This window comes from Melospiza melodia, chromosome 21 (genome assembly GCF_035770615.1).
Source record: "Melospiza melodia melodia isolate bMelMel2 chromosome 21, bMelMel2.pri, whole genome shotgun sequence".
Classification (NCBI taxonomy): domain Eukaryota; kingdom Metazoa; phylum Chordata; class Aves; order Passeriformes; family Passerellidae; genus Melospiza; species Melospiza melodia.
Window position 1 is genome coordinate 4476211 of NC_086214.1, and position 26505 is coordinate 4502715.

A 26505-nucleotide genomic window follows, 5' to 3' on the forward strand; every position below is an offset into this window, starting at 1 on the left:
CTGCAGCTCTGCTTCTCCTTGGCTAGCAAAAATGTGGAGTTTTTTATAAACGTTTCCATGGCTCATTCACTGAAGCTTCAGTTTTAGTATGACTAAAAGGATTTTTGCAGTATAGCTGCACTGGACAATGCTCAGTTGCCCCAACCAAGGGCATCAATCATGGTGCAGTCAGAGACAGGCTGTGTCCCAAAGAGCTTCATGTAAGGACTGGCCAGGATTGGGTTTTTACATGTGCAGGAAGGATCTGATGGGACCAGGACATCAGCAGGGCAGGAGGCAGCCCCACCACTCGTTTGCAATGCAATTCCCAACCAGCTGAGTTAGAGGCCAGCCTCCATCCAGAGCTCAGGCAGAGTCACACTCCAAGGGCAATTCTGACCATTAAACTGGAATCGTGCTCCAAATCACCTTCTGAATTCAATCACTGCCACTCCAAAGCTGGCAGGTGGAGTCCAAAGAAGGAAGTTGGTTTATCCAGGTGGGACTTAACCAAGCCAGTGTGGCAATAACAAAACCCTGTGTAACTGGAGTCCTCAGTCTCTGAACCACTGCTCTTCTTCCTTGCCAGAAACCAAGCAGTGAGCCAAGGACTCCTCTGGAAGTGCAGCACCACTGCTCTGTGACCTTGGTCCCTGTCCAGAGCCTTTCAGCAGAGACACCTGCACTTGTGAACCTGTAATTAAGAGTTCAAATCTGCAAGAACCGTGCTAAACATTTCCTCAACGAGGCACAGCCACTACAAATGAAAATACTTGCAGAAAAATCGTCCCCAACCTCCATCTGCCTATCTTCCAGTCCAGCAAGGACTACAGTCTTCATGAGCTCCTACAGGCAAAGGCAAAAAGGAACAACAATATGACTTTTGTAAAAAAATCTGCAGTTTATTGCTGCCTCTGATAAGATTTAACTGCCCTAGGCCATGAAAGAGGACAGGACTGGCAAAGAAGGGAGCAGTAAGGTATGAAAAGCAGAAAACCAGGCTGGAGTTTAGTCTCAGTAAGGAAAATCAAAGATCCAAACATAGGAATTTAAAAAAGAAGAGACCGAGCGTGGCATAAAATGAACAACATATTGGGAAACAAATGTTAGGATTGTTTTCAAAGATTCCCTTGCTAAACATTGTATTTGGCATCTCAGCTAGTGATAGCAAGCTGCTCTGTGGAAAATTAGTTGGAATTTGGGAAGATGGGACTTGAAAACATAAAGCAAAGCCCTGGTTGCTATAAAGCACACTGAGGGTTTTCTATGATCAAAATCTCACACAACCTACAGAATTAATGCCCTCATGACTCATTTCATTCCCACAGATGGTAGCTGGCATGGTCTTTAAATGAAACTCATTTCTTAAACACAAGTGAATTGAAAAATAGAAGATTTAAGACAAATATCCTGAATAGAAAACCCTTCAAAAAAGATCAAATTGTCTATATGTGCAAGATAACATCCCTATATCAAACTTCTGAAAAGCAGTGAATGCACCCGAAGAAGTTTAAAAGCATTAAAAATTTTTTTCCTTCTCTTACTACATCCTTCAGGCATACTCTTCTGAGCATCACCAGTACAAGAAGACTTGACATGTGGATCTTCCAAGGCATGGAGCACTGAAATTGAACTCAAAGGGACTGAAATGCCTCGATGCTTTCTGGACTCTGGGAGCGAGGGTTCATTGGCTTAATTGGGAATTAAGGACCATCAACAAGAGTTTGCTCACAAAGATCAGAGCCTGGACAATCAAGACCACGTTTCTCCCCTCCTGAAGATGCTGCCAGAGCTGTCAGGCTCCTCTGTAAGGATGAGATGGGCCTGGAAGATGATGCTCTCAATCAGACCCTGCCTTGTAGGGCCTCCCTCGCTGGCTCCAGCAGTTACATCCTCCCGTGGCCATCCAGTCCTGCCTTCTTCAGTAACTCAGCTTTTTAATGATGTGCATCCAGCAGACCAAGATTATGATCTAATTAAAATCTAATCCAAGTAGAGTGTTACTATATTTTTAAAGAATCTGGACAAGCCAAGGATCTGGTCTCCTTTCTGTTTCTTTTTCCCTGACAGCTCTAAGGATTCCAGTAAGATGGCTTAGGAAAGCTTGACATTTCCTTTCCAATTTTAACAGCTACTCCTGAACAAAACCCCACTGTTGGGAAAAAGGACTTCCTCCCCATAGCAACGATGGGGCACTGCACACAAAGAAGCACCTAGCAGTTTAGTTCACATTTTTTAATAACATGGCACAATTTACATTACACAAGTCTTCGCTGAGGAGGAAACATGCTGAAGATTGAGAGCCGCTTCACTTTTCTGTTCACATAGGATCTAGAAAGGACTTTATTACATACAGGATAAACAGCAAAAAGGTTTGTATATAACAATCTCTTTACAATACTGAAAGCTACCACTACGGTTCCAGTGTACATATTCCTCAGGGTTGGGACTTTTTTGTATTTTTCCTTTTGTTTGTAGAAAAAAAGAAAAAAAAAGAAAAAAAAAGAAACACTGCACAACATCTGGAGTTCACAAAAATCTGAAGCTCACAACTAAACCTTCAGTTGACTACTAAAATAGATCTCTGATCATTAGAAACAAATGTTTGTAGTTAACTTTTTTCTTTTTTTTCTTTTTTTTTGCCAAAACAGGGTAACAACTTCAGATAGCACTTTAATACACTAGAAGACCAATGGAACTAATTTTATTTCATACATATATTTTACAGTCCAGTAGACAAGATATTGAATTCTCTCTGATAAAGTCATATTCTCTCCAAATATTTAGACAAGAAACTTAACACATTATAAAAAAGTGTGTTATGAAAAGACAGATTTCAGAAGATTGATGCATATTTTTAAAAAGGACCGTGTTCTTCAGGTTATTTCATGTCTTCTATGATTAGGGAACAACAAGGCTGACCTGTTAGCTATTCACAGACTTTATTACCAACTGAAATACAATAAATTCCATTATGAAATCTGCAATGGAGTTCATTAATTAAACTACTGATCCACAGTGAAAACATATCCATCATTTAGAAAAGTATTCACTTTCTTGTAGGATTTGTTTCAATGTAGTTAAAAATCACTTAACACAAAAAAATGTGTGTACAGATAAAAATGACACACTGGCAATAAAACCAGACATGAATGGCTATAAGCAGATGTTCTCCCCAAAATAAATTTGACATGTTAAGTGACAAAAGTTCTGGAAAATCTCCAGCATTCCATTACCATTTAACCCAGATTAATATGACTGAAACCCAATCTGCCATGACTCCATGTCAGTGATCACAGAGCACTAATCCTGACACCATCCAAGGGACACACGAGTTACAGTGACCTCAGCAGCCTGATGCAAGGGTTCACACAGAAAACTACACCTCTGAAGGGCTGTTTCTTCATCAAAACAAGAGAAGTAGGCTTCCATTAGAAATAAGCTTGTTCAGGGAAAATATGACTTTAATTATGTTGTGTGTTGAAAAGGCTCCTTTGAGTTATAAAGGCTTTTGTGAAAAGCCTTAAAATTCATTGCATAGTTGAAGGGGTTTAGCTGTCTATAACAATATAAGTAACACAGCATAAGCAGACTGTGTTGATCAATATTAAGTTTGCAAATAGCACAGTTTAAGAAGTATTAATGTATTATGTTACTTAATTTTATCTATTTACATTTGTACAAAGTAAAGCTTTCATCTTACCCTTTTTGCATATATGAACCATTAATCCATGAAGCAATCTTTTTACATAAATATCTACAATTGACTTCACTTCTGGTTTGAAAGAGCTTTGTAGGGTTGACATTGGTGGTGGCTTGTTTCTAGTCAAATCACTCAGACTGATGTCTTGTTCTTCAGTTCAAATTTTGAAATTTTTTAAGCTAGAAATAAAATAGAGTAGGAGACACGAGGAACATATGGAACATTGGCTAAAAGATCTGGAAAATTTCAACATATAATATACAAAAAAAATCATTTCAAAATCTTTGCACTCAGGTCTATACATATTGTACAGTGGGTCACATCCCCAGTCTGTATCAATGACTAGTAAGAAGGTCTTTATATTATGTTCATTTACAAGGTTTTTGTCCCTCTTGCTCTGGTTTTCACTGAGTCTCGCTCTGCTTATCGAGCTTCGATGTCCTTGAGGGTGTGAGAGGGAGGCCTCTCTCTCATCTCTGTGGACAGAGGAGTAGTCCTTCTGGGAGAGCCGGGCCGCGGGCCCAGCGTGGAGATAAGAGGCGGCGGGGCACTGAGAGCTGCTGTGGGGGGAGTTTTATTGAGGAGGCCGTTCTGGTGTCCCGTGGGGGGACTGACGCGGGGGTAGTGCATGCTGGGCAGTCCTGGCGTGAGCAGGCCGGGGTGGGGCAGGTGCCCGTCCAGGGCGGCGGGGTGCACCGAGTGCAGGCGCGCGTGCTCGTAGTCCTCGCGGAGCATGTGCAGCCGCTCCCGCTCGTCCAGGTGCGCGCCCCGCTCGTGCTCCCGGCGCGGGTCCACGGACAGAGGGTGGTGGTGGTGGTGGTGGTGGTTGTAGTCGTGAGGTTCCCGATCCCTGAATGACCTGTCTGCTTCGTACAACCTTGGCGTAGAGAGGCGATGGAGGGGGTCATTTCTTAGCAAAAAGTCTCTGCCCAGGGGGTCTCTCCGATGAATATCCAGCTCTCTGTAGGGATCTCTCAAGGGATCTCTCATTGGATCCCAGTGGAAAGAAGGATAAGGGAAACGTTCTCCACCAGGAATTGGGCTAATTCCCATAAAAGGGGTCATCATGCGAGTCCTGTCCAGGCCACTGATGCTGTTCATGTGATGTATACCAGTTACACCTACAGTCATGCGCATAGACACTAAAGGACTTGGGTGGACGTTGGATGTGGATATAGGTGGTGGCTGATCAGATGACCTATGAGTCTGAGGTCCCTCAGGCTGAACATCATGGTCTTCCTTTCGCTCTTCCTTCACCTTGACTTCGTTGCTTTTCTTCGGGTTATCGTACGCCGGCTCGTTCTTCCTGTCGGCCTCGCGGTTGGAAGTGCTGTTGGGCCTGGTGCTCTCCACAACGGGGGGCCTGGCGTAGGGGGAAGGAACCCTGGGCATTTGCTTAGACTCTTCCACCACTCGGCTTTCATGGCTCAGGCCTTCTTTCTCCGAAACGTAGCTGTCCTTCACCTTGTGCTCTTCAACATTAATCTCCTTCCGAGATTCGGAGTGATCCCTCTCTCGTTCTTTGGGTTTCTCTTTTTCTCGAACCTCGGGATTCAGATGGCTCCTGATCTGCTCACTTGAGCTGCGGTTGTGTCCGAGGGAGTTTACTGGATGGATAGGTGCTGGCGAAGGATGGCTGGAGTGTCTTTTCTCAATGCTCTCCCTACAAGAAAGAGAAGTGTGAAATGAAGGCATGAGAAGCTCTGCAAAGAAAACAAAGCATCAGAGTGTCTGGCTTTCTACTTGTGGCTGTGCAGAGAGCCGGTGACATGCACCAGTAAATGCTCTGTGCCTGTGGCACACCAGAACTCCAGAAGAACATCCCATCTCTAAACTTGGCCTACTCTGTTATCTCATCAGAGCAGCTGCAGATCTCCAAAGCTGCTCTGTGAAGAATCTGACTGAGATCTCAAACACTGAACTCCACACAAGGCTCCCATGGGCATCTAGTTCTAGGACATGTATTGCAAAGATTTTAAATGTTTGCAAAAAAGAGAGAGAAAAGTAAAAACATACTAATTTCATCCAAAAAGTGAGGGAATTAAATACAAATTACATGGTTAATAGTATTCTACCTACTTCTTCTTTTAAGAATACATTTGGGAAAATAGATTACTATTTTTCAAATGGCTTTTAAAAACATTTCCAGACCAATGTACACTACTAATTTCTCTCCTCTATTCTTTTCCAATGTTTAGTTTTTCAATTTACTTTTTGCAATTCCATTTACTTCAAGCTGAGGCAAAATCCTTTTGAGTACCACCAGTACCGATGGTGCCAACCCAGCCCTCTGACAGGAAGGCACTTCCCTGAGTGTGCAGTGACCCTCAGTGCAGGTGTTTAACAGAGCTGCCCATCACACAGAGTTCGTGTTGACCTCTGCAGCAGAGATAAATCTGCTCTGTCTGTCCATCCTTCAGGCTGGCTCTGAAAACATCATATCTGGAGTTAGCTGCTCCTCCGATGACCAACCCTTCCCATGTCTAGGTTAAAACAAGCTGAGCAGGACAGGACCAATGCTACAAAGTCAGAAAATACTGTGAATTCATTCAATCTTTCAAACCTAATTATGGTGCACAAAAGTTTAGGGGATTATTGTCTGGCAGTGAACCAAAATCTAAATATGGAAATGGGTTCCATACCAATTATTTTCAGGAAGTAGTGTTGACCAGGAGTTGTTATGGGCAATGCTAAGTGAAAAAGCTCTCCCATTTAAAACTAATCAAATTCACAAGGTGAATCTAATCCCTCAGTTCCAATGATTTTAACCTCTTAGTAATTTCAATTGACCTCTGAGTTGGAATCTCTCCATAAGGACAGCTCTACATATTCAGTGCTGGACACGTGCTGTTTGCTGAGCATGGAAATTCTGTTCCATGTAGGATAAGGGACAGTGTGCTGTTAAAGGCAACTATTATTTATGGCCAGAAACTAAAACCCAGGAAGTTCCAACTCAACATAAGAAAGAACTTCTTTCCATTGAGGGTGGCAGAGCACTGGAAGAGGATGCCCAGGGAGGTCTCTCTGAAGACAAACCCACCTGGCACTTTCCTGTGTCACCTGCTCTGGGTGGCCCTGCCTCAGCAGGGGGTTGGAGTGGATGATCTCCAGAGGTTCCTTCCAACCCCAGCTATTCTGGGATTCTGTGGGAAGGGTAAGCAGTGAGGGGTCCCCTCAGCTGACATGGTGTGTCTCTGGGTGCCGGTGTCACCTGAAGGCTGGGTGTCACCAGCAGGTGACACTCTGGCCAGGATGAGCAGTACTGGCTGCTGAAGGGCAGCTCAGAGGGTGACTCCACGGTGAACATTTGCTCCTTCACCCATACAATTTCTGCCACCTGCTTCTTTTGCTGAGCTGTGTAAGATTTGTAGCTCTAGGTACTTTTGGACAGTGAAACTGCAGCAAATGCAGAAAAAATGCCTGGGAGAAGGAAACTCTCATTCTAATGTCACCAGGTACATCTTTTGGTGTGTCTAGACTGAACTGTTGAAACTGTCATTTCATGGGCCATGTCTGAGAGACCTCCAAAGTCCAGAATGTAACTCTTGGAAAACACTTGGAAGACAGAGCCCTGCCTGGTCTGCACTGTCCAGCACTGCTCTGCTTGGGATCAGGTGCTGCCTTCATTCAGTGGGACCTGAACAGTCTGGAAATCACATCCTGGCTCTAATTTCCCTCCACTTGCTTTCCACCAAGAGCTGAGGCATTTAGAAGCTTCCACATCTGGACACAGGGAGACCAAGTCAAGGCCCTCCAGCGAAGGATTCTCAATGTGAAGGTTCAATTCCTTTACTTTGCTGGGAAAACACTGGCTTGTGGGCTCTGCAATGCCTAATCTTTTATTTATTTTGCTTATGGGACTAGTTTAGAGGGTACCCTTAATTGTTTTATTTCCCTAGGAAAGCTCATTCAGTCCTTTTGTTGATATTTAATCAATTTTCCATATAATTGATGTACTTTAAATGACACATAAAATTTAGAAAAAATAACAGCTGTTTTCTGTAATTAAGGAGAAATATATGTGCAACCAAAATGACAAATTCCTTTTCCAATGTCATTGTATTTAATGACAGTGTTGGTAACATCTCAAGAGGCTCCTGATTATCCAGCTCATTTAAGTGAGCTGCACATAGTCCAGTGGACAGAGAAGGAATGACTTTTTAATCCTCACATTTGTCAAGAGCTCCTGAGGTTGATAACATGAGAACAGCTCTAAGCCACTGCCTCCACAAAGAAGAAACTTAAAATCACATTATCCAATGAACTTATTACCAAGTAAGAGAAGTTCTGAGGCTGTGTGCTACCCTGAAAAAAACCTGAATTTCTTATGCTGAGGTGTGTGCCTCATTTATATTGATTGAAAGATCAACAGATTCTTGGTTGGTTTGGTTTCATGCTCTAGGACTGCAGACACTTAAATGCCATTATGATTGTACTGGAAGTGTTCAGTGACATCTTTTAAACAAAATACCACTGAGAAGGAACAAATCCTGCTTTCCACATTTGCTATTTTAAATTTTTTTTCCCCTAATGTTGGGCTGGAATAAAAGAGTCTTTAAGAAAACCCCTCCACAACTGCAATCAATCAGAGTCCCAGAACACCCTGAGCTGGAAGGGACATGCAATGTTGCAGGAGCCATCAGGGCTCTGCAGTGCCACTCCCAGCCAGGACAGGGTCACTGCTGCAGTTCTGCACTCTCTGGGCTGCCTGAGGGATTCACCTCTCTCAGTCTGCCTGGCAGGGGCTGTGGTGCACAGGCCATGCAGCTGATCCAAGAGGAGCCACCAGGGATCTCCACCCCATCCAACACCAACCTGAGCTGGGGAGCTGCAATTGAGCTCAATGCTTTTGGCTGCCTGGGCCATTCCTGGGTTGGTAAGGTTAGACCCTTGATGACTAGGTGATTTTGAGATGAAATCAAACCCCTGGGTGTGATTCCCAGCTCTTCCTGCTTGGGCAAATTAATTTCAAATAGATAACAAAGGTTGGGACCTCAACTAGAAAGCTCTGTGCTCACCCCTCTGGGTGCCACTGGATGGTGAGGAGGAGGGGGGAGAGGCTCTCAACTCCTCAGACGTTCTCTGCACAGGGAACACAGCTCTGGGAAGGGATTCTCAGCCTCTCCTCACACAGCCCACAGTGTGAACGTGCTGCAAAGTGCCAATCCCAGCCCACAGAGCTGGGCACACAGCAGCACTGCAGGGGTGAAACCAGGACTGCACTCACTGCAAGCTGGAGCTGTGCACAAGTGTGAGGGATGGATGATGCTTACTGCTAAGCACTCAAATTATTGAAAAGAAATATATTCTGAGCTATGATATGGAGTTCAGGCAATGCCAAAGCAGCTTGCAATGAATGTTTTCAGTAAGGGATTTTCTTCAGCAGAACACTTCATGAGAAAACAACAAAACAGCAACCAAAATAATCACATAATTCTACAGACTACCCAGATCATAGTAACTAAAATGCTTTGCCATTCAAGCCAGTAAAGTTACTCACATGCTTAAAGCCTTTTGCAGGACAGAAAACCCAATTTGTAACAGCAATTTCTTTTGAAGCATTAACATCAGACATGAAAATAATGAAGCTATGCTACCAAACAGAAAATATTCCAAATGGAAAATGTAGGTGAAAGATCTGTAGTTTGCCTTTCTTTTAGAACAATGTAGAAAAGCTCTTCCATGTAGTTTTAGAATATCTAATGTGTTAGCATAACTTCTTTTAGAAAAGGCTACTAATGCATATCTTCGGGTTAGTGACAGAGAAGTCAGAAAAGCACATCTCCTAAATATTCTTTTAGATTAAAATATTAGAAACAAATAGCCATTATGTAGTAAAGTAATGTGCAAACTTAACAGGAAAGCCATCAAGCCACAACTGAAAAAGCTGAAATCAGCCTCTCTACAGTTTTCAAGGAAGGCATGACACCTGCTGAATGGCAAACTCTTATAAATTTGGTACTTCAATGTTAAGAGGAATTTTTACTGCGTTAACTGAATAATGGGAACAGTCCTGACAAAAAATAAATATGACCAGGTTTTACTTTCCATTAACCCTTCCCAGCCTGGACATGTGAGCATGCAAGTCCATGTAAAACACTGAATAGAAAGGTGTTGGAAGGTGTGTTAACAGCAGTGCAAGTGTAGAGGCTTCTTTGAGGGGAAGGAAGGTGCTTTGCATGAACTGCATGCTCTGAAGCTTGCTATGGTTTTGGCACATGACATTCCTGGTGCATTTTAGTCTTTTCATCTCACACTTTTAGCACTGGTCCCTCTGGTCAGGCTGTTTATTGAGGAGGGAGGAAGTGTTTTGCAGACAAGGTCTGATTTACAAAGTTATTTAAGTATTGGAAGGTGCAGATAAGCATCTGATAGACCTCAGAATACTTTTCTCCATGCTGTCAGGCACTATCTCCACGTTAACCCTTCAAGAGACCTACGACAATGTGACCCACAAGGTAAGAGTGGGTGGGTCTGATTCTATTCCCACTTGGCACTGCCTGAACTGGGCTCCAGCAAAGCTCCTTCAGGTAAAGTGTGAGATGCAAGTGGGAAGAGAAACCCTGCAGAGGGGAACACCTGAGCTGCAAACCTGCCTCTAGCGTGGTGCCACCCTGGGGACAGCTCCAGGCGTGCCTCTGGTGAAGCTCTGCGTTCACAACGTGCCAGGCTGGGGAGGGTTAAAAGCGGAACGGAGCCCCAAGCTTTGAACTAGACAAATTCTTGGAAGTGTTCTTTCGTACCTTTCTTTGTCATCTTTACTAACAGATGAGTCTCGTTTATCTACATCTCTATCTCTGTCATGAGCTGCAGCAGATGAACTGCGCTCCAGCTCTCCTGGCTTCAGCCAGGGCGGAGGGGTCGGGAACGAAGGAGGAGTTCGGTGCAGTCGGTTCCAGGGCTCGTGAGGGTTGCTAAAGCTCTGCATACTGGGGCCATCCTTGTGGCCGAACATTGAGTTGGGTGCTGAAATGGTGAAGTGGAAAACAAAAAGGTTTAAGAAAAAGGTATGCTCTAGTGAAGGTACTTACCAAAACAACTTTTACAGCACTCAGAGTTAAAATGAATACATATTATTGGGAGCTGGAAAAGGAAAGGAAATTAACAGAGATTCATTAGAGGGTCTCATTCCTAAAAATGGGCAGGCATCTGACAGCTCTTTTAATTGGAAAGGGAAATGCTGTGGATAAAATTTACAAGGGATGAAGGAGTAAGATAAAAGTGACGATGACCCTTATTCCAAATGTTTTGGAGACATCAGGAAATGACCGTTATAGGGACTATAAATAATGGAACTTGTTGCATTTGATCCTGAACCAAAATAAAATAATATGTGACCAAAATCATGCCAGATTTGAAATATGAAGAAAGAGAGTGACTTTTAAAAGGATGATTTTCTGTGACTGGCTAAATTTAGAAAAATGTTGATGAACCTGGACTAGTTAATGCAGGTTAGTGATCTTTTCCAGGCACATGGCCTGAATTACTGATGAGAAAGGGAAAAAAAAGTCTCCATCCACAACTCCCTAGCTGCACACATTATTTACATCTGAACATGCAACAAAACTGTGGAAAATTTCACACTCAAAGGCTCTTATTTTTTTAAATGAACAATGCAATGGTAACATTTAGCACCAGCTTGAACCCAAACAATTAAGTAATTAACAAAAACCAATTTACTGACAACTGGAAAAGGCTGCTTTCCAAATTCCCATCTTTTAGTGGTAGGTGATGTAACCAAGCAGTACAAAAGAGAGCCAAGAGCCCCCTGAGTGGCCCTGGCAGGCTGCAGAGCAGGGAGGGCCATGGCCCAGGTACTCACTGACTGTGGGGTTCCCGAGCCCCCCGAAGGCGTTGCTGCCCACGGCGGTGAGGCCGCTGAACGACGCCGGCCGGTTGAAGGGCTCTGCAAACCAACACAGAGAGCTGAAACCCCTGAGGCTGCAGCTCCCACCCAGCACCCCTGGGGCTGCAGCTCCCACCCAGCACCCCTGGGGCACCCCCTGCATTCCAGATGTGCCCAGCTGTGCTGGAACAGCATCCCCCCCCCACACAGCAGGGTTCTGATGGGCTGGGACACAAAACATTGGCTTTGTTGTTGGCCATAGCCATGACATCATCTACTAAAAAAATCCCTCTTAAAGAAAATCAATATGTTAAAATGGACATGATATGTCACAGACATGTTTTATGAAAAAGCATTTCCTTAGGATTTTTTCCTCCTGAGAAGCTGGGAGGCCTCAGGAACAAAATGTAAACAATGATTATCTGCTGCTGTGGAATGCAACAGGTGCATCTGGGATTGGTCTCATGTGGTTGTTTCTAATTAATGGCCAATCACAGTCAGCTGGCTTGGACTCTCTGTCTGAGCCACAAGCCTTTGTTATGATTCTTTCTTTTTCTATTCTTAGCCAGCCTTCTGATGAAATCCTTTCTTCTATTCTTTTAGTATAGTTTTAATATAATATATATCATAAAATAACAAATGAAGCCTTCTGAAACATGGAGTCAGATCCTTGTCTCTTCCCTCATTCTCAGACCCCTGTGAACACTGTCACAATGATGTTTCAATTGAAATCTGCAAACATCTCTGGTTTTACTTCCTTTTATTTCCTTCCTCAGGAAATGTCCCTTGCTAGTCAGGCTATCATTAACTCTGGCAACTGTGCTCCAAACACCTTCAGGCCAAGTCTCCTAAACCAGAGCCAGGGTATAAATAAAATGTCCTGTTCCACTGATATGTCATGCTGGCCTGAGCATTCTGTGATTCCCTTGGTGTTTATTGCTCATACTACACAAAAAACTTATATGGACTGAAAAATACTGGAACAATTTTTTTAGTTAATGCATACAGGCAACAGGAAAATCATATAAAGCAAATTCTCATTTTATTTTGGAGCAGACTAATATTTTGATGAAGTTACTTCTGATAAATATCAACACAGAGAAAAAGAAGCCCAAAGCCAGCATTTTCCATGGGCAGCAAAGAGCAGAATGATAAACCTGCATTGTCTGTTTGCTGTGCCCAGTTTGGTGACCCTCCCAAATCCTTCTCCATGCAAAATAAAATGCCAATGTAAAGTCTTGGTCTTGGATGCTCCCATAATGAGCAAATCACCTTATTACAAAAGCAGTAAGCTAGAAAGGAAATAACAACATCTGGAAACTTGGGCAGTTCTGGTTTAAGTGGGTATTCACCAGTTTTCACTAAGTGACACATGAAGCCAGATCACAAAATTTTAAAGCTATGTTTCCTATTCACTTTAATGGAAAAACAGATATCTAAGTAGGAGTTAGGAAAAGAAAAATCTCTGTGATCTGAAGCCTTGCCCTTAAGGCATTTTTTGGACTGGTTCTAAGCATAACTCAAATGAAACCCAGCCAGCCCTGACACTGTGCTCCTCTAATGTCCAGAAGTATTTCAAAACACAGTCAGTGACACTTTCTGTGTATTTAGAACTTCTGCCTGGTAAAGACTACAACTAAACAGCTAAAATGTGCCATTTGTAAAGGTTAGGGAGCAGAATGCTCAGTGTCTCCTCACAAGAAGTTTCATTTCTCAGTGGTCACTGCCTGAGCTGAGAGAGCACGTACCTAGGTGAGCAGCTGGGTTCAGAAAGTTGCTGTGGTGGGGTGGTGGGCCAAAAGGGGTTCCAGCTGGATGCCCCCCACCTGCCAAAACAAAGCAAAAGGGGTCAATTCCCAGCACAGGCTCAGAGAGGGACTCAGTCTGCTCTGGGCTGTCCCTTCTTTAACAGCTCACGTGAGCTGACATTGCTGTGCCCTGCATGGGGCTCACAGGGTCCTTTGCAAAGAGCAGCTGCTTTTAGAACAGAAATACCCAGTTAGAGGATAAGGGATGCAGGGGAATGAATGTTTCAGGTCAGAAACAAAAAGGAAATGCATGTGAAATACACCTTAGTTCCAACATCTGATCTCTACAATGCACCAGACATCACTCTGTGAGGAAATGTTCCTTCATTTACTACCTAGTAGTGTTCCAGCAGGTTGGGCTTTTTATAAAAGCATCCTGAATCATTTTTAAATATTTATCAAATAGACTAATAGCCCCTGGCATGTCTTGCAGAGAGTTCATAAGCCAAAGCATAAGGGAAATTCATGGCAAGGATCAGCATTTTAATGAGCAAGGAGCAAGATGGGGATTTCACTTTCAGTACTCACTGGCTGTGGAGAAGAGAGTTGATGGCCGAGCCAGGTCATGGGGGTGGTGGATGGCTCCAAAAAGGCTGGGGCCTGGTGGCCTGCTCAGAAATTCTGGTTTCAGGCCAAAGTCCAGCTTGTGTGGGTCAGACTGCATCTGTTTCTGAAATGGAAAACAGGACTTGGAAGAGACTGTCTGAAAAGGCAACAGCAAAAGCGCTTCCAGAATGATGTGGGTAGAGCAGCTCATTCATACTGATGTTTTAACAAGAATATTGGATTTTGAGACCCCAAGCACAGGTGTACAGCTGTTTTCCTGGAAGGGAGATCTAAGGCGAAGAGGGAAAAGCTCAGGCTCCTGCATATTTCCTGCTCATTTCACCAGTGTTTTCACATGTGCTCACACCCACCCCTCCAGGATGTTCAGCACAGAGCTGCCTTCAACACAAACATGAAACTCTCTGAAGAGGCCTCAGACACTTGCTGAGCTGTAAGGACAGGTCTGTCCCACAACAATAAATGGGAATGTCAGCTTGGCCCTGGTCCCAGCTGGGCAGGGGTGCTGAAACACCAGACACGGACACCAGAACCACTCATTTCCCAGGGAAAGCTGCCACCAAGAAATGCTGGATGCAAAGCACCCTCCAATGCCCCTCAGCTTGATGAAAGGAAGCAGAGTGCAGAGCAGGAGTGGTTGAATCCCACTTTAACAGCTCCCACTCCACACTCAAAGTACTACATGTTTTTATTTACATGTGTTAGAGTCAGCAGCCTCCCTCTTGTGAGGGGGAATTTGCTGAGGCAGCTGCACTGTGAGTGATAAGTGGATGAAGGATGTGCTCTTCTTCATGCCACATCCCCATTTCAGGGGTGCCCACTTCAGTAGTTTTATAGAATGAAGGAAGAACACCAAATTCCCAATTACCTGTGCTGCCAGAACTCCCTAAATGCAGATTGCTGATTAATTGTGCAGGGCAGCTGAAATGATTTATAAATGGGTAACAAGGAACCAGGAGATCTTAACAGTAATTCTGGAGCAGGCTACGCTTTATAAATCAGTATTTAATACTGTGCCAGCCCCAAGCACAGACTATTACAATGATATAAATATGCATATTAAAAAGTTATGATCAAATTAATGTGCGTGCCTCATAGCTGTTTTTCAAGTGCTAGAAACATGTCTGTGTAGTCATGAGAACAAAAAAAATAAGGAAAACAAGAAAGAAAAAGGGAAACAAAGCATTATCTATGTCTGGAGATAATGGCCTGCAAGAATACTGAAATTGCCAAGTCAAGGTCAAGTCTTTTAAGGAAGTAACACTGAAGTGCTTTAACAGTTAAAAGGAGTTCAGAAAATACAAATGCCTCACTTGAAGCCTGTGTGCCAGATTTTTATGCTGTGAACTCTTTTTATTCTTTTTTAACAACCAAGTTATAAACCCTGACAGGCATTACTCAGAATAGCAAAAGCTGGCTGAAGCTTTAATTGCAGCCATATGAATGGTGCTGCTCTAAATAACGAACAAATCCCCTGGCTGAAGAGGAACAGCAATACCATGGATGTGTTAAAAGATTTCTGAATGTGTTGGTTCACCTTAAAATAGTAGCAGGGAAATGGTCAGATTTCTTTTCTCCCCAGCTGCTGTTCAGGAGAGCAGCCCCCAGATGCCAATCCTTCCTAATGTATTTCCAGAAAATGTGTAACACCTGAGCGTGCTGCCCACAAAAATCAATGTAAATGTCTGCACTGCCCTTAGATCAGGCTGTAAGGCCCTTCCTAAAGGAGAGAGGCCCAATTATGGAGCATAAATCCTCTCCTGAGCAGTGGGCAGTGTAAGGAGGGTGTAAATGTGCTCTGTGCCCTGACTGCTGTGCAGCCCTGTTGAATCCCTGAGGTGTGCAGAGGTTACTCAGGTCTTGCAGCAGAGGCACAGGCAGCCAAACAGCATCCACAGCTGCATGCAATTTTTCCTGAGGTCAGGAAGGTTGTGTTTTAAAGTTTCCCATTGTGCCTGCTCCTTCAGTGCCTGCTGCTGCCCTCTGCAAGCAATTACTGGGCAGATCATTACTGGCAGCAGTCCTGTGGCACCGCATTCAAACTGGAAACCAGCCCCTTTGATTCCCTGCTCTGTGCTCAGGCAGCACCTGCAGCTTGTGCACAAGAAAAGGCACCTTCACAACCATGGTAGTGAGTAAGGAGAAGGAGAAATTGTCCTGTGTGAGCTTTTGGAAAGAGATTCACCTTTGTGGTCATGTCAGGAGGGGGACACAGTTCCTGTGTATCCAGGGACACCCAAACTCTCCTTACTGACCAGACACACTTCTCAATTATTCCTGAAAATATCATCATGCACAGCCTCAAAAACTCGAGCAACATCCTTTCATGTGCTTCTGGGCTTTATTCTTGCTGTTTTTTTAACATGCAAGGTGGGAAAGTATGAGGTAAAAGAAATGGCTGCCTGAAAATGGCATTTACTGTGAGTTATAAATATACTGGTTTGACCTCTCTCTGAATATCAAATCAAGGAAGATTCAAAGGACACAGATAGCATGGGAATAATCATTTCATTTCAAGAAAATACCTTTTCAATAAAATAAAAAAAAAGGACATATAACTCTCTAGGTCTATAATCTTGTCTTTTTTGATAATGGGAAGATGAATGAAGATCACTAGCAGGGGAAACATAAGGAAGCAGAGAAGAGAGATATGTCTACTGCAGCAAATTAACCTGTCAACCTTGTTTAAAAGGGTTATTTTTAAACTCTGTTAGCTGCAGGTTTTCATAGCTGTTCAACATCTTCATATTCTTATATCACTACCGTACACAATTCAAGTGCACACACAGGCTGCCAATGCTAAGGATTCCCTGGTAATTTTAGTTTCTAATACAAGCTATTGATTCCTGAAGTATGAGCAGTGAAGAACAGAAACCATTCCTGACTTACTGAAAAACTGTGGGAGCATCACAAGATCTTAAAGTGATGGGTACAGTGAAAATACCATAAAGGGAAAGAAACTTTCCCAGAGTCCATGTGCAATGGCAATTCAGTCACAGTGAGAATGGAAAACTGCTCATGGCCTTCACCCTTGAAGTCTCAGAGCCTGAAAAATAACTAAGACAGGACTTCCATCCCTGACCTTCAGTGCAGTGAGGCAGTGTCTGATAACACAACATCCCTGAGAGGCTGTGCCTGCCTGGGCAGCCTGGGCACACCCAGGTGCCACCCTCCAGCCAGGAGGGGTGTGAAGGAAGGCTGAGGGGAGCCTGTGTATCCTGGTACAGCATCCTAGGGACAGCAGAGGCTTCCTGCACTTCCTGCACCCTCTCCTGCCCCTCAACATTCATAAGCAGAAATAGATACACATGCCAAGGGTCTCCACTTGGTACATTTGTGTCCTCAGTGGAAAGGGAAGGGAGAAAAAGAAAGAGAGAGAGAGAGGGAAAGAGGGAGAGAGAAAGAGAGGAGAAGGAGAAGGAGAAGGAGGGGAGGGGAGGGGAGGGGAGGGGAGGGGAGGGGAGGGGAGGGGAGAGGAGAGGAGAGGAGAGGAGAGGAGAGGAGAGGAGAGGAGAGGAGAGGAGAGGAGAGGAGAGGAGAGGAGAGGAGAGGAGAGGAGAGGAGAGGAGAGGAGAGGAGAGGAGGCCAGCTTGTAGTTTACCTCCATTTCCTCCCTCCTAGCTACAGAGCTGGAGCTCTTACCCTGCTGTCCTGGCTCCAGCACATCCCAAACACTGCTGGGACTCTGCCTTCAGCTTTTCACCCAACCCTCAGAAAGAAGGCTTCTGCTCAAAGCTGTGTGTGTGCCTTTACCAAGTGCCCAGGTGAGAGCCAACCCTTCCTCTCTGAGCTCTGCTCTGTGCCCCCCACCCCAGTCAGGCTTCCCAGGCACTGACCTTGACCTTCTGTTGGTGATGGTAGATCTGCCAGGCGATGTGAACGTGCATGGCACACCACTTGCCAGGTTTCTGGAAAAACAAGACATGAATGAGTAACTTTCAAAAATCTGAGATGCTTTATTCTATTTCTAGAAGAAAACAGACCCTGAGCCCTGTCTGGTTTGGTCTGGGGGATCCCCACACCAAAACAACTGAAAACAAAGGGTTCCCTCTCCATCCTCCTGAAAAACCAGAACTGGAAAGACTTGTCCCTTGCTAGGGAATTTATCTGGGTACCCAGGAATCTCCAGCTGGACACACTCCTGTAATCCTCTGATGCCACTGTGCTGCTGAAAGCTGTGTCCCTGTGAGCAGCTGCCCTGCACAGCTGGACTGCTCACAGCTGCACACTCAGGTCATTTCCACAACTGGCATTTCCACCAAAAGATGAAAATGGAAGTGGTTTAAAAGGTCCCTCTGGTTTTCAAAATTCATCTGACTCCCTCATGTAATTGCCGGTCTGTCCCCCCAAGGTTTCAGCTCATAAATGTGCTGAGAACAATGGAGGTCACTCAATTCACCCTGTTTGGGGGGGTCTTTGCATCCTCCCTGTCCCCCCAACTCACAGGGAGGAGAGAGGGAGGCAGGAACCAGAGTGCTTTTTAGCCCTCCTGTTGAGTTTGTATTCCATTTCCAGCACAGCTGGAAACTGTCCCAAAAAGACTCATTTGAGAGATACTTTCTTCAATTTTGTTACTTAGGGGTCTGTAGTTACCTACACAGGTAATGACTCCTGTAGAGTCAAAACTTATCACAGGAATTCAAGTCACCTGAAGCTACTTGTGAATTAGTGTTTCACAAACTATGGCACGTGGTCGACCTTCTAGTTCTAGCTGGGTATCAACCAATAATTAAATCATTAAAAAAAAAAAATAAACTCTGTCTCACAGACATACTACCCTAAACTCAAGCCTTTTGCTAATTTGCAAAAACTGTGCTAGTGATTTAGTAAGTTCACTAAAGCAAAATCTAGATCTTCTTCTTGAATGAAAAATTAACAAAACTCCCTTTTGGATGAGTGATGAACTGGATCTTTAGATCCTTATTTTTAAAATATTTTGTGTTTGAAGGGGATTGTCTATCTACAGTGGATAGTGAGATACCTGGGTGGGACATCTCAAACTGAGTAACACAGAAAACACATAGTAAAATTATACAGCAAACTCCTTCAGAGTGCAGAGAAATAACAGGGAATCACTGCCAGGATCTCTAGGATTTGCCTCAGGAAACCATAATGGAAGGATCAGCAATATTTAAGCTCAAGTATTCATGTGAAGGGTTGCATGAGAAGAGCAAAACTTGCAACTGTGAAACTCTGCCTTGTCCTTGAGTGATCAGGAGCTGCAGGAGTGCCTGTGCTCTCCCCAAAACAGGGCAGAACTGCCCAGGTGACACTTGGCAGCTCTCATTTGGAATTATTCTGTGCTGCAACCTGGTGGGACTGAGCCAAGCTTGACAAACAGGAGCACAGGAAGATTTCTTACCCTCAACATGGGCCTGAACGGATCTGTCAACTGTGAAGAAGAAATGACAGCTTGGTTACACGCCTGTCACTCAAACAATTGCTCTAATTAACAAATCTGTATTGCTTCATTAAGAGACTAAATTAAAATGTTAGAATTTTACTTTCAAATGAAGCCCTTTTGGATAATAATTAGTCCTGAGCCTCCATCTCTGTGCTGTCCCCTCCCCCTGGCTGTGGCACCTGAGTGGTGATGGCAGCTCCAGCAGGCTCACACAGAGCTCTGGCCCCTGCCAGCAGCAGCAATTTGTTGATTTAATGCTGCAGAAATGGCTGGTTAACTGCACTGATGGAGGCACAGATCTGTCCTTTGGGCAAACTCCTGCTCTCATCTTTCAGAGCTCCTCAGCTCATGGCAAGGCTGGGTAATGGACAGGGCTCGATCCCACAGAGGGGCTGGGATGGGGAGTGAGCCATGCCCTGCACAGCAGCACTGTGCCAGGGCTCAGTCCCAGGGCTGGGATGGGGTGTGAGCCATGCCCTGCACACCAGCACTGTGCCAGGGCTCAGTCCCAGGGCTGGGATGGGGTGTGAGCCATGCCCTGCACACCAGCACTGTGCCAGGGCTCAATCCCAGGGCTGGGATGGGGTGTGAGCCATGCCCTGCACAGCAGCACTGTGCCAGGGCTCAGTCCCAGGGCTGGGATGGGGTGTGAGCCATGCCCTGCACAGCAGCACTGTGCCAGGGCTCAGTCCCAGAGCTGGGATGCTGGGATGGGGTGTGAGCCATGCCCTGCACACCAGCACTGTGCCAGGGCTCAATCCCAGGGCTGGGATGGGGTGTGAGCCATGCCCTGCACAGCAGCACTGTGCCAGGGCTCAGTCCCAGGGCTGGGATGGGGTGTGAGCCATGCCCTGCACACCAGCACTGTGCCAGGGCTCAGTCCCAGAGCTGGGATGCTGGGATGGGGTGTGAGCCATGCCCTGCACAGAAGCACCGTGCCAGGGCTCAGTCCCAGGGCTGGGATTGCTGGGATGGGGTGTGAGCCATGCCCTGCACACCAGCACCGTGCCAGGGCTCAGTCCCAGGGCTGGGATTGCTGGGATGGGGTGTGAGCCATGCCCTGCACACCAGCACTGTGCCACCCACCAGCCAAGGTCATGGCCTTGTGCCTCACTGCCCCTCAAGCTGTTCTCTGCCATAAATGGGCTTTGCCTTAATTATCAGCACACTGAAACAGATGTTGGTAAACAGGGCCCATAAAAAACCCAATTTTCTCATTTTTATTTTTGATGTGGCCTGTTAGGGTTTTTTTTTTTGGAGTAGATTATTTTCTTATTCCCCTCTTTTTGCTCATATTTCATCAAAAAATGCTGGGAAATAATTCGATTTATTGGGTACTGCTCATTTGTTTTGGATTTTCTGTTTTGAAATGCAATTCTAAGGGAGATTTATAGGTGCAGAAGGTACTTAGCAGACACAGTGATGGCACAATGCATCATCTTGAAATAATCGAAACTCACTCCCAGCTGAAAGGGAACATAAAGCTAAATGACTTCCTGATGGGAGGTTCTGGTTATCTCTGCACTTAGACAAACAAACAGAAATGTGGTTCCTCTTGGTGTAAAGCTCAGCCTCAGCTCAGCAACCCAAGGTACTGGAACTCAGCCCAACACAAAGACAGCAGCTCTGGAGGTTCAGCCGTGCCCCAACTCAGAATTTTAGGGAGAGCTCCTCAATGCTTTTGTCTGAGAGTTCTGCTAAAAATATTTGAGTGTGAAGTTCCTCATGGAAATAATGGCCATCAATTCAAACACACCAACAACCCTTGGGCAGAGGGACAAAGTGCTGAGGCAATAAATGCTGCTCACATCCCCTGAAACTCAGAAATCCAGAGGCACCAAGTGATCAATAAAGTGCATCCGTATTTCACTGGGGCAATCAATGCTACAGTAACCCAGGGAATAGCTGTCATTACCCACATTAAAAACAATTACAGAGTGCAAACACAAATCTTGGGGAGGTTTGTACATTTTCTACGTTGAGTTGGACTTTTATGCCTTTACCCCTGGGCCTGGGGGGAGAGCTGCCAGCAAGGACAGAGCTCTGCCAGTGCACAGGGGTGTTTTAAATGTTCCCAGAGAATTTCTGCAGCCCTCCCTGATGAAACAGCTCAAACAGCTTTGGTTTAAAGGGTGTTAATTTGGACTTTCTCAAGATGGCAGCTCTAGCATTCAAGGTTTTCAGGAGGAACAGATTTACTTGAGAAAAAGAAAGCAGTTTTTACAGACCCGTGGATCCTTCTGTAGAAGGGTATGTGGGACCGTTCCAGGTCTGGCTGCAACATCAATAGGATTGGAAGTCTGGAAATTCCACAAGGAGAGACAACATTAATGAGCTGCACACCAGTAACAATGCCTACAAGCAACAGAATGTGCAAAACAATAGTTCTTTATCATTACATTGTCTAAGCAATAGAGATAAACTTTTTATAAAGGAAAGGAGAACAATTATAATCCACTCAGTAATATGAGTGTTATCATCTCCAAATCCACACTTTGATTATCCACCAACTTCCCATTAGTTTAATCAAAACCACTGAGGGAACAGTGACTGTTTAAACTGGAAAATCTTCTAATGTGAAAAACCTGATTAGGAGCACATTTATGACACAGCATCAAAAGCAGCATGTGGAGGACACAGACCCTGCTCTGCTGATTATCAGTGATGCACTCAGCACACAGAGCAACACTGCACCAGGACCTCAACTCCATCCACAGGGACTGCCACAATATGGGCATCAGGAAAACATCCACTTGCAAAAAATTAAAGACCTTCCCATTATTTGAATGTTAATAGTCAGTTAATAAAATGCAGTTTGGTGGGGGGAGGGGGGAAACCCAAACAAAAAAAAAAAAAAAAAAAAAACACAAAAAACCACAAAAAAACAACCCAACACCCCTACATTTAGACAGAGCTTGTTCCTATGTCAAAATGAAGAAAATAGAAATCAGCTCCAGCATAACTGACAATTAAGTGAGTTGTTAACAGTCTGATTACCATACAGACAAGAATCTCACTAATGAACTGCAATTTACATATTCAGTCATTAGAGTGGATGGGCCAATTTAAGGAAGAAGGTGTCTCCTCTGCAGAAATTCCACTCCTGATTTCAGTCTAGCTGCAAAGACTACAGACTGACTTCTTCCCACTGATAAATAAAGAGTGACTCCATAAAAACAAAAGAGAAAAGCCCTGAACTTGCCACATTTCTCTCCCCCAGTTATCACCCTTGAGGACAGCCAAATCAGTGCTCTGCACTGTGCTGGAGCTGGGAGGTAATTATGGAAATGAGTAAACAAGAATGAGCACCATTTCTTAAAATCCTGATTATTACATGACCTTTCATTAATGCACACTATCTCAGAACTAATTATATTGCTTCTAAAGTTAACCATGCCTTTATATAAATAATTAAAAAGAAATGTTTGTAGATATATCTGAACCTAATGAGAAATAACTTCTCTTTGTGGTAAATCTGGAAAAAAAGAATTGTCCCCTGTGGAATGAAGCTGTAAATCAGAGCTCAGCCTGTCCAGAATGTGAACCCCTTGCTAAGCCCAGCCCTGCCCTGAGCAGTCCCAGGTAATTCCTGCCTTACCTTGGGTTGGAAAGCTCCTTGCAGCGAGCCAAAGGGGCCGGTGGGAGGGATCATGGGAGGAATACCTGATACAGCTGGAGGATAGGAGTGAAACAGCTGCAACAGAAAGAGAAGAACATCAATGCAGGGTCACCAGCAGCACAGGCAGCTGAGGAGGACACAGAGAGCATTCCTGCAGAATAGTAGGAAAATGTTACATGGAGAAAACTGAGAAGCATTGAAGTGATCTCATTGCAACAATGTTAGTTAAAGCAGTCGATGGGATGTTCACAGATGTCATGAGGTTTAGAGCTTAAAAGCAGTTCCAAAATCAGACAGCCAGCAACCTGTACCCGCCTCGGGCCAGCACAGCATAAGGGAGACATTTGTTCCTCAATTATTAATTTTTAAATTGGAGAGAGGTTTTAAATGGTTTCAGTCTGTGACTTGTTTCAAGAGAAAAGGAAGAATCCTGAGCAGAATGAGGCTCAGAAATCTCCTGTTTAAGTGGAAAAACCCTTACGAGTTCTAAGGATATTGTATCATTAAAACTCCATTAGTAGGTTGGGATTTTAATGGTATCTGTAGGAAATGAGGAAAATATGCACAATTCTTACTTCATTAGTCTGTCTGAGAGGATATCCTGCCACATCTAATATTAGCAGACAGACAATCTGATTTGTTAAAGATTAGTATTTAAACAAAATGTTAAGGCAGAACCTCCCAGAAATGGATGGGAGTTTTTTGTAAAGAGAGAATGCTCAGCACAAAAATGTGCCCAACTCCACTGACCTCCCTGAGCCCAGGGCTCTGTCCTAAGGGAATTTGGGAACAAATGAGATGCTGCTCTGTGCTAATGCAGACAAGGGAAATAAGCAGGTTTCCCTTAATTTGTTTATTATTAAACAAATAAATTGTTCCCTGTGAGGGTGGGCAGGCCCTGGCACAGGGTGCCCAGAGCAGCTGTGGCTGCCCCTGGATCCCTGGCAGTGCCCAAGGCCAGGCTGGATGGGGCTTGGGGCACCCTGGGGTAGAGGAAGGTGTCCCTACCATGGCAGGGGTGGAAGAGATGGTTTTTAACATCCCTTCCAGCCCAACCCACTCTGTGATTCCATGATAAACCATCACATCCCAATCTGCCCATCTCTGTGCTCTGCTGGTGAACCTTTGGCTCTTGTTCTGACAAAAAACTCTCCCAGTTCCATGAAAATGCTGCTAGCACACACCAAACTGCTTCCTGGTGGGAGTTAGGGATTCAAAACATCACACTCCAAACCCATTCTTGGTGTGAAACCTCTGGATCTCAGAGGGGATGGATCTCAGAGGGGATGGATCTAGGAGGGGATGGATCTAGGAAGGGATAGATCTAGGAGGGGATGGATCTCAGAGGGGATGGATCTCAGAGGGGATGGATCTAAGAGGGGATGGATCTAGGAGGGGATGTATCTAGGAAAGGATGGATCTAGGAAGGGATGGATCTAGGAGGGGATGGATCTAGGAGGGGATGGATCTAGGAGGGGATGGATCTAGGAGGGGATGGATCTCAGAGGGGATGGATGTAGGAAAGGATGGGTCTAGAAGGGGATGGCTCTTGGAAGGGATGGATCTAGGAGAGGATCCAGCTCCACTGGAATTGCCACCCTAAAACCTAACAGGGTTCTCTGGCTGACACCAATTCCCCTCTGACCACGGCTGAGCAAAGTCAAACTACAGTGTGCTACTTTTAAGATCAAAATAAATGAGTTAATGGCCAATTGAACAGAAGCAGGACTGGGCAAAGTCAAAGACTGGACATGAGGGGTGGGAAAACACTGAGCAAATCCCATCCCAGAGTAAAACAGTACCACAAAGTTGTGATGGATTTGGATATGCCAGGCACACCCTTGTGCTTCTCTTCATAATTTTTCCTTCCACTAGCTTATCTTGCCATGCCATTTATCCATATTGTATTTACTGAAAGCTGAGAAAACATTTCAGAGGTATCAGAAGATTTTCTCAGTTTAAAAGGCTGGTATTGAGCCTCCATTCCTGTTGCTGCTGTTGTTTTTAATTCTATTTAATTTGGACCTGCTCCATCCAATGGTGCAGAAAACATTTTGAGATTATTTGATACTGAACTGTAGACATTTGAGAAACCATTAAGAGACATTTGTCCTCATTTACAATAACTTTTAATGAGTAAAATGTGCTTGAAATTCTCCAGTGTCTTCTGTCTTTAATTCTCTGTGTAATGGACTAATTCTAAGTGATGGCAAAAGATGTAATACTTCATATTCTATTGGCTATGACTAATAATAAGGAATTCTTTCCTCAGTTTTATAACAAGTGGTAAGTTAATTAAATGTGACCTTTCCTCAAGGTCAGAATTATTAATAAAATATAAATAGTTTATCTCTGTGATTAATTTGTATCAGTTAAATTCCTCCAGCTTTCAGAATTCACATTTCATAGTCAAATGCTTCCTTCTTCCCAAGAATTCCTTCTTTTTTGAGCAGCAGTTTTCCCTTCTAGTTTTCCCTGGGGAAACATGCAGTGACCACCTTGGCCAGGTGTATGTGATGCCAAACTAAACCTGGCAGCAGCTGCAGGTGAAAGCAAAGCCTCACTGTGCTAAAAGAGAAGAAATAACACTGATTTAAAACTCAACATTAGCTTCTATGTGAGCTACACTCCCTGTTCTAAAGTAGATGGATTTTAAGTCTCAAACAGACCCAGTTCTACAAAGTTCACCCACACTCAGCTTTAAGGGATCTGAGCTCCAGGTGTGGATCTACAGTGGGAGCTCTTGTCCCTAGAACAGCTCTGTGGAAGTGCCACATTCTGACAGTATTTGTATTTCTCCTGCCCTGTGGGTGAGCCCCAAACCCAGCTAAGGGACAGCTCCCATTCCCTGTGCTCTGACCTGTCCCAGGGGAGGGACCAGGGGACACCCAGCTGGGCTGGCTCACTGGGCAGGGACAGGGGACACCCAGCTGGGCTGGCTCACTGGGCAGGGATGAGGGGACACCCAGCTGGGCTGGCTCACTGGGCAGGGACAGGGGACACCCAGCTGGGCTGGCTCACTGGGCGGGCACCAAGGGACACCCAGCTGGGCTGACTTGGCTCACTGGGCAGGGACAGGGGACACCCAGCTGGGCTGGCTCACTGGGCAGGCACCAAGGGACACCCATCTGGGCTGACTTGGCTCACTGGCAGGGACCAAGGGACACCCAGCTGGCCTTGCTGGGGTCACAGACAGCCTGTTGGCCCAGTGCAGGCACCACAGCATCCCCTGGGAGCAGCTGTCCCACAGTGCTGATCAGGGGCAGCCCCTTCCCAAGGACAAACCTCTCCCCAGGGAAGTCAGGAGAGCCCAGGTCCCTGCCTTGGCCCAGCTCAGCTCCCTGGCTAAGGGAGCACAGCATGGAGCTCTCCTGACCTTACAGGGGCGAGGCCATAACCTTTGCAATCCAGGTAGCTCCCAGATTTCTGAGATTATTGGACTGAATGTGAACAGCAGATACAGCTGGAGACTTCTGCAATGCATCCTATTCTACACTGCCAACTTCTGTGCTTGATTTGTCTAAAATCCATGCACTATCTCCCTATTCTGTGTTCCTGCTGAGATCCACAGGCCACACTGAT

The 26505-nt window shown here is 44.9% G+C and overlaps 1 protein-coding gene across 1 annotated transcript in view; it reads right to left on the bottom strand.

The window, feature by feature from the left end:
- Positions 1-2199: 2199 nt before the first annotated feature.
- Positions 2200-26505, bottom strand: part of AUTS2 (activator of transcription and developmental regulator AUTS2) — an 815029-nt gene continuing 790723 nt past the window's right edge. Inside the window, exons 12-20 of the mRNA XM_063174132.1 lie at positions 22903-22998; positions 21533-21604; positions 19263-19292; positions 17737-17808; positions 13865-14006; positions 13277-13354; positions 11505-11588; positions 10426-10648; positions 2200-5345 (exon numbers count right to left, since the gene is read on the bottom strand). Of these exons, the coding sequence (XP_063030202.1) occupies positions 4106-5345; positions 10426-10648; positions 11505-11588; positions 13277-13354; positions 13865-14006; positions 17737-17808; positions 19263-19292; positions 21533-21604; positions 22903-22998 (2037 nt within the window). The 3' untranslated portion in view covers positions 2200-4105. The remainder of the gene's footprint in view (positions 5346-10425; positions 10649-11504; positions 11589-13276; positions 13355-13864; positions 14007-17736; positions 17809-19262; positions 19293-21532; positions 21605-22902; positions 22999-26505) is intronic.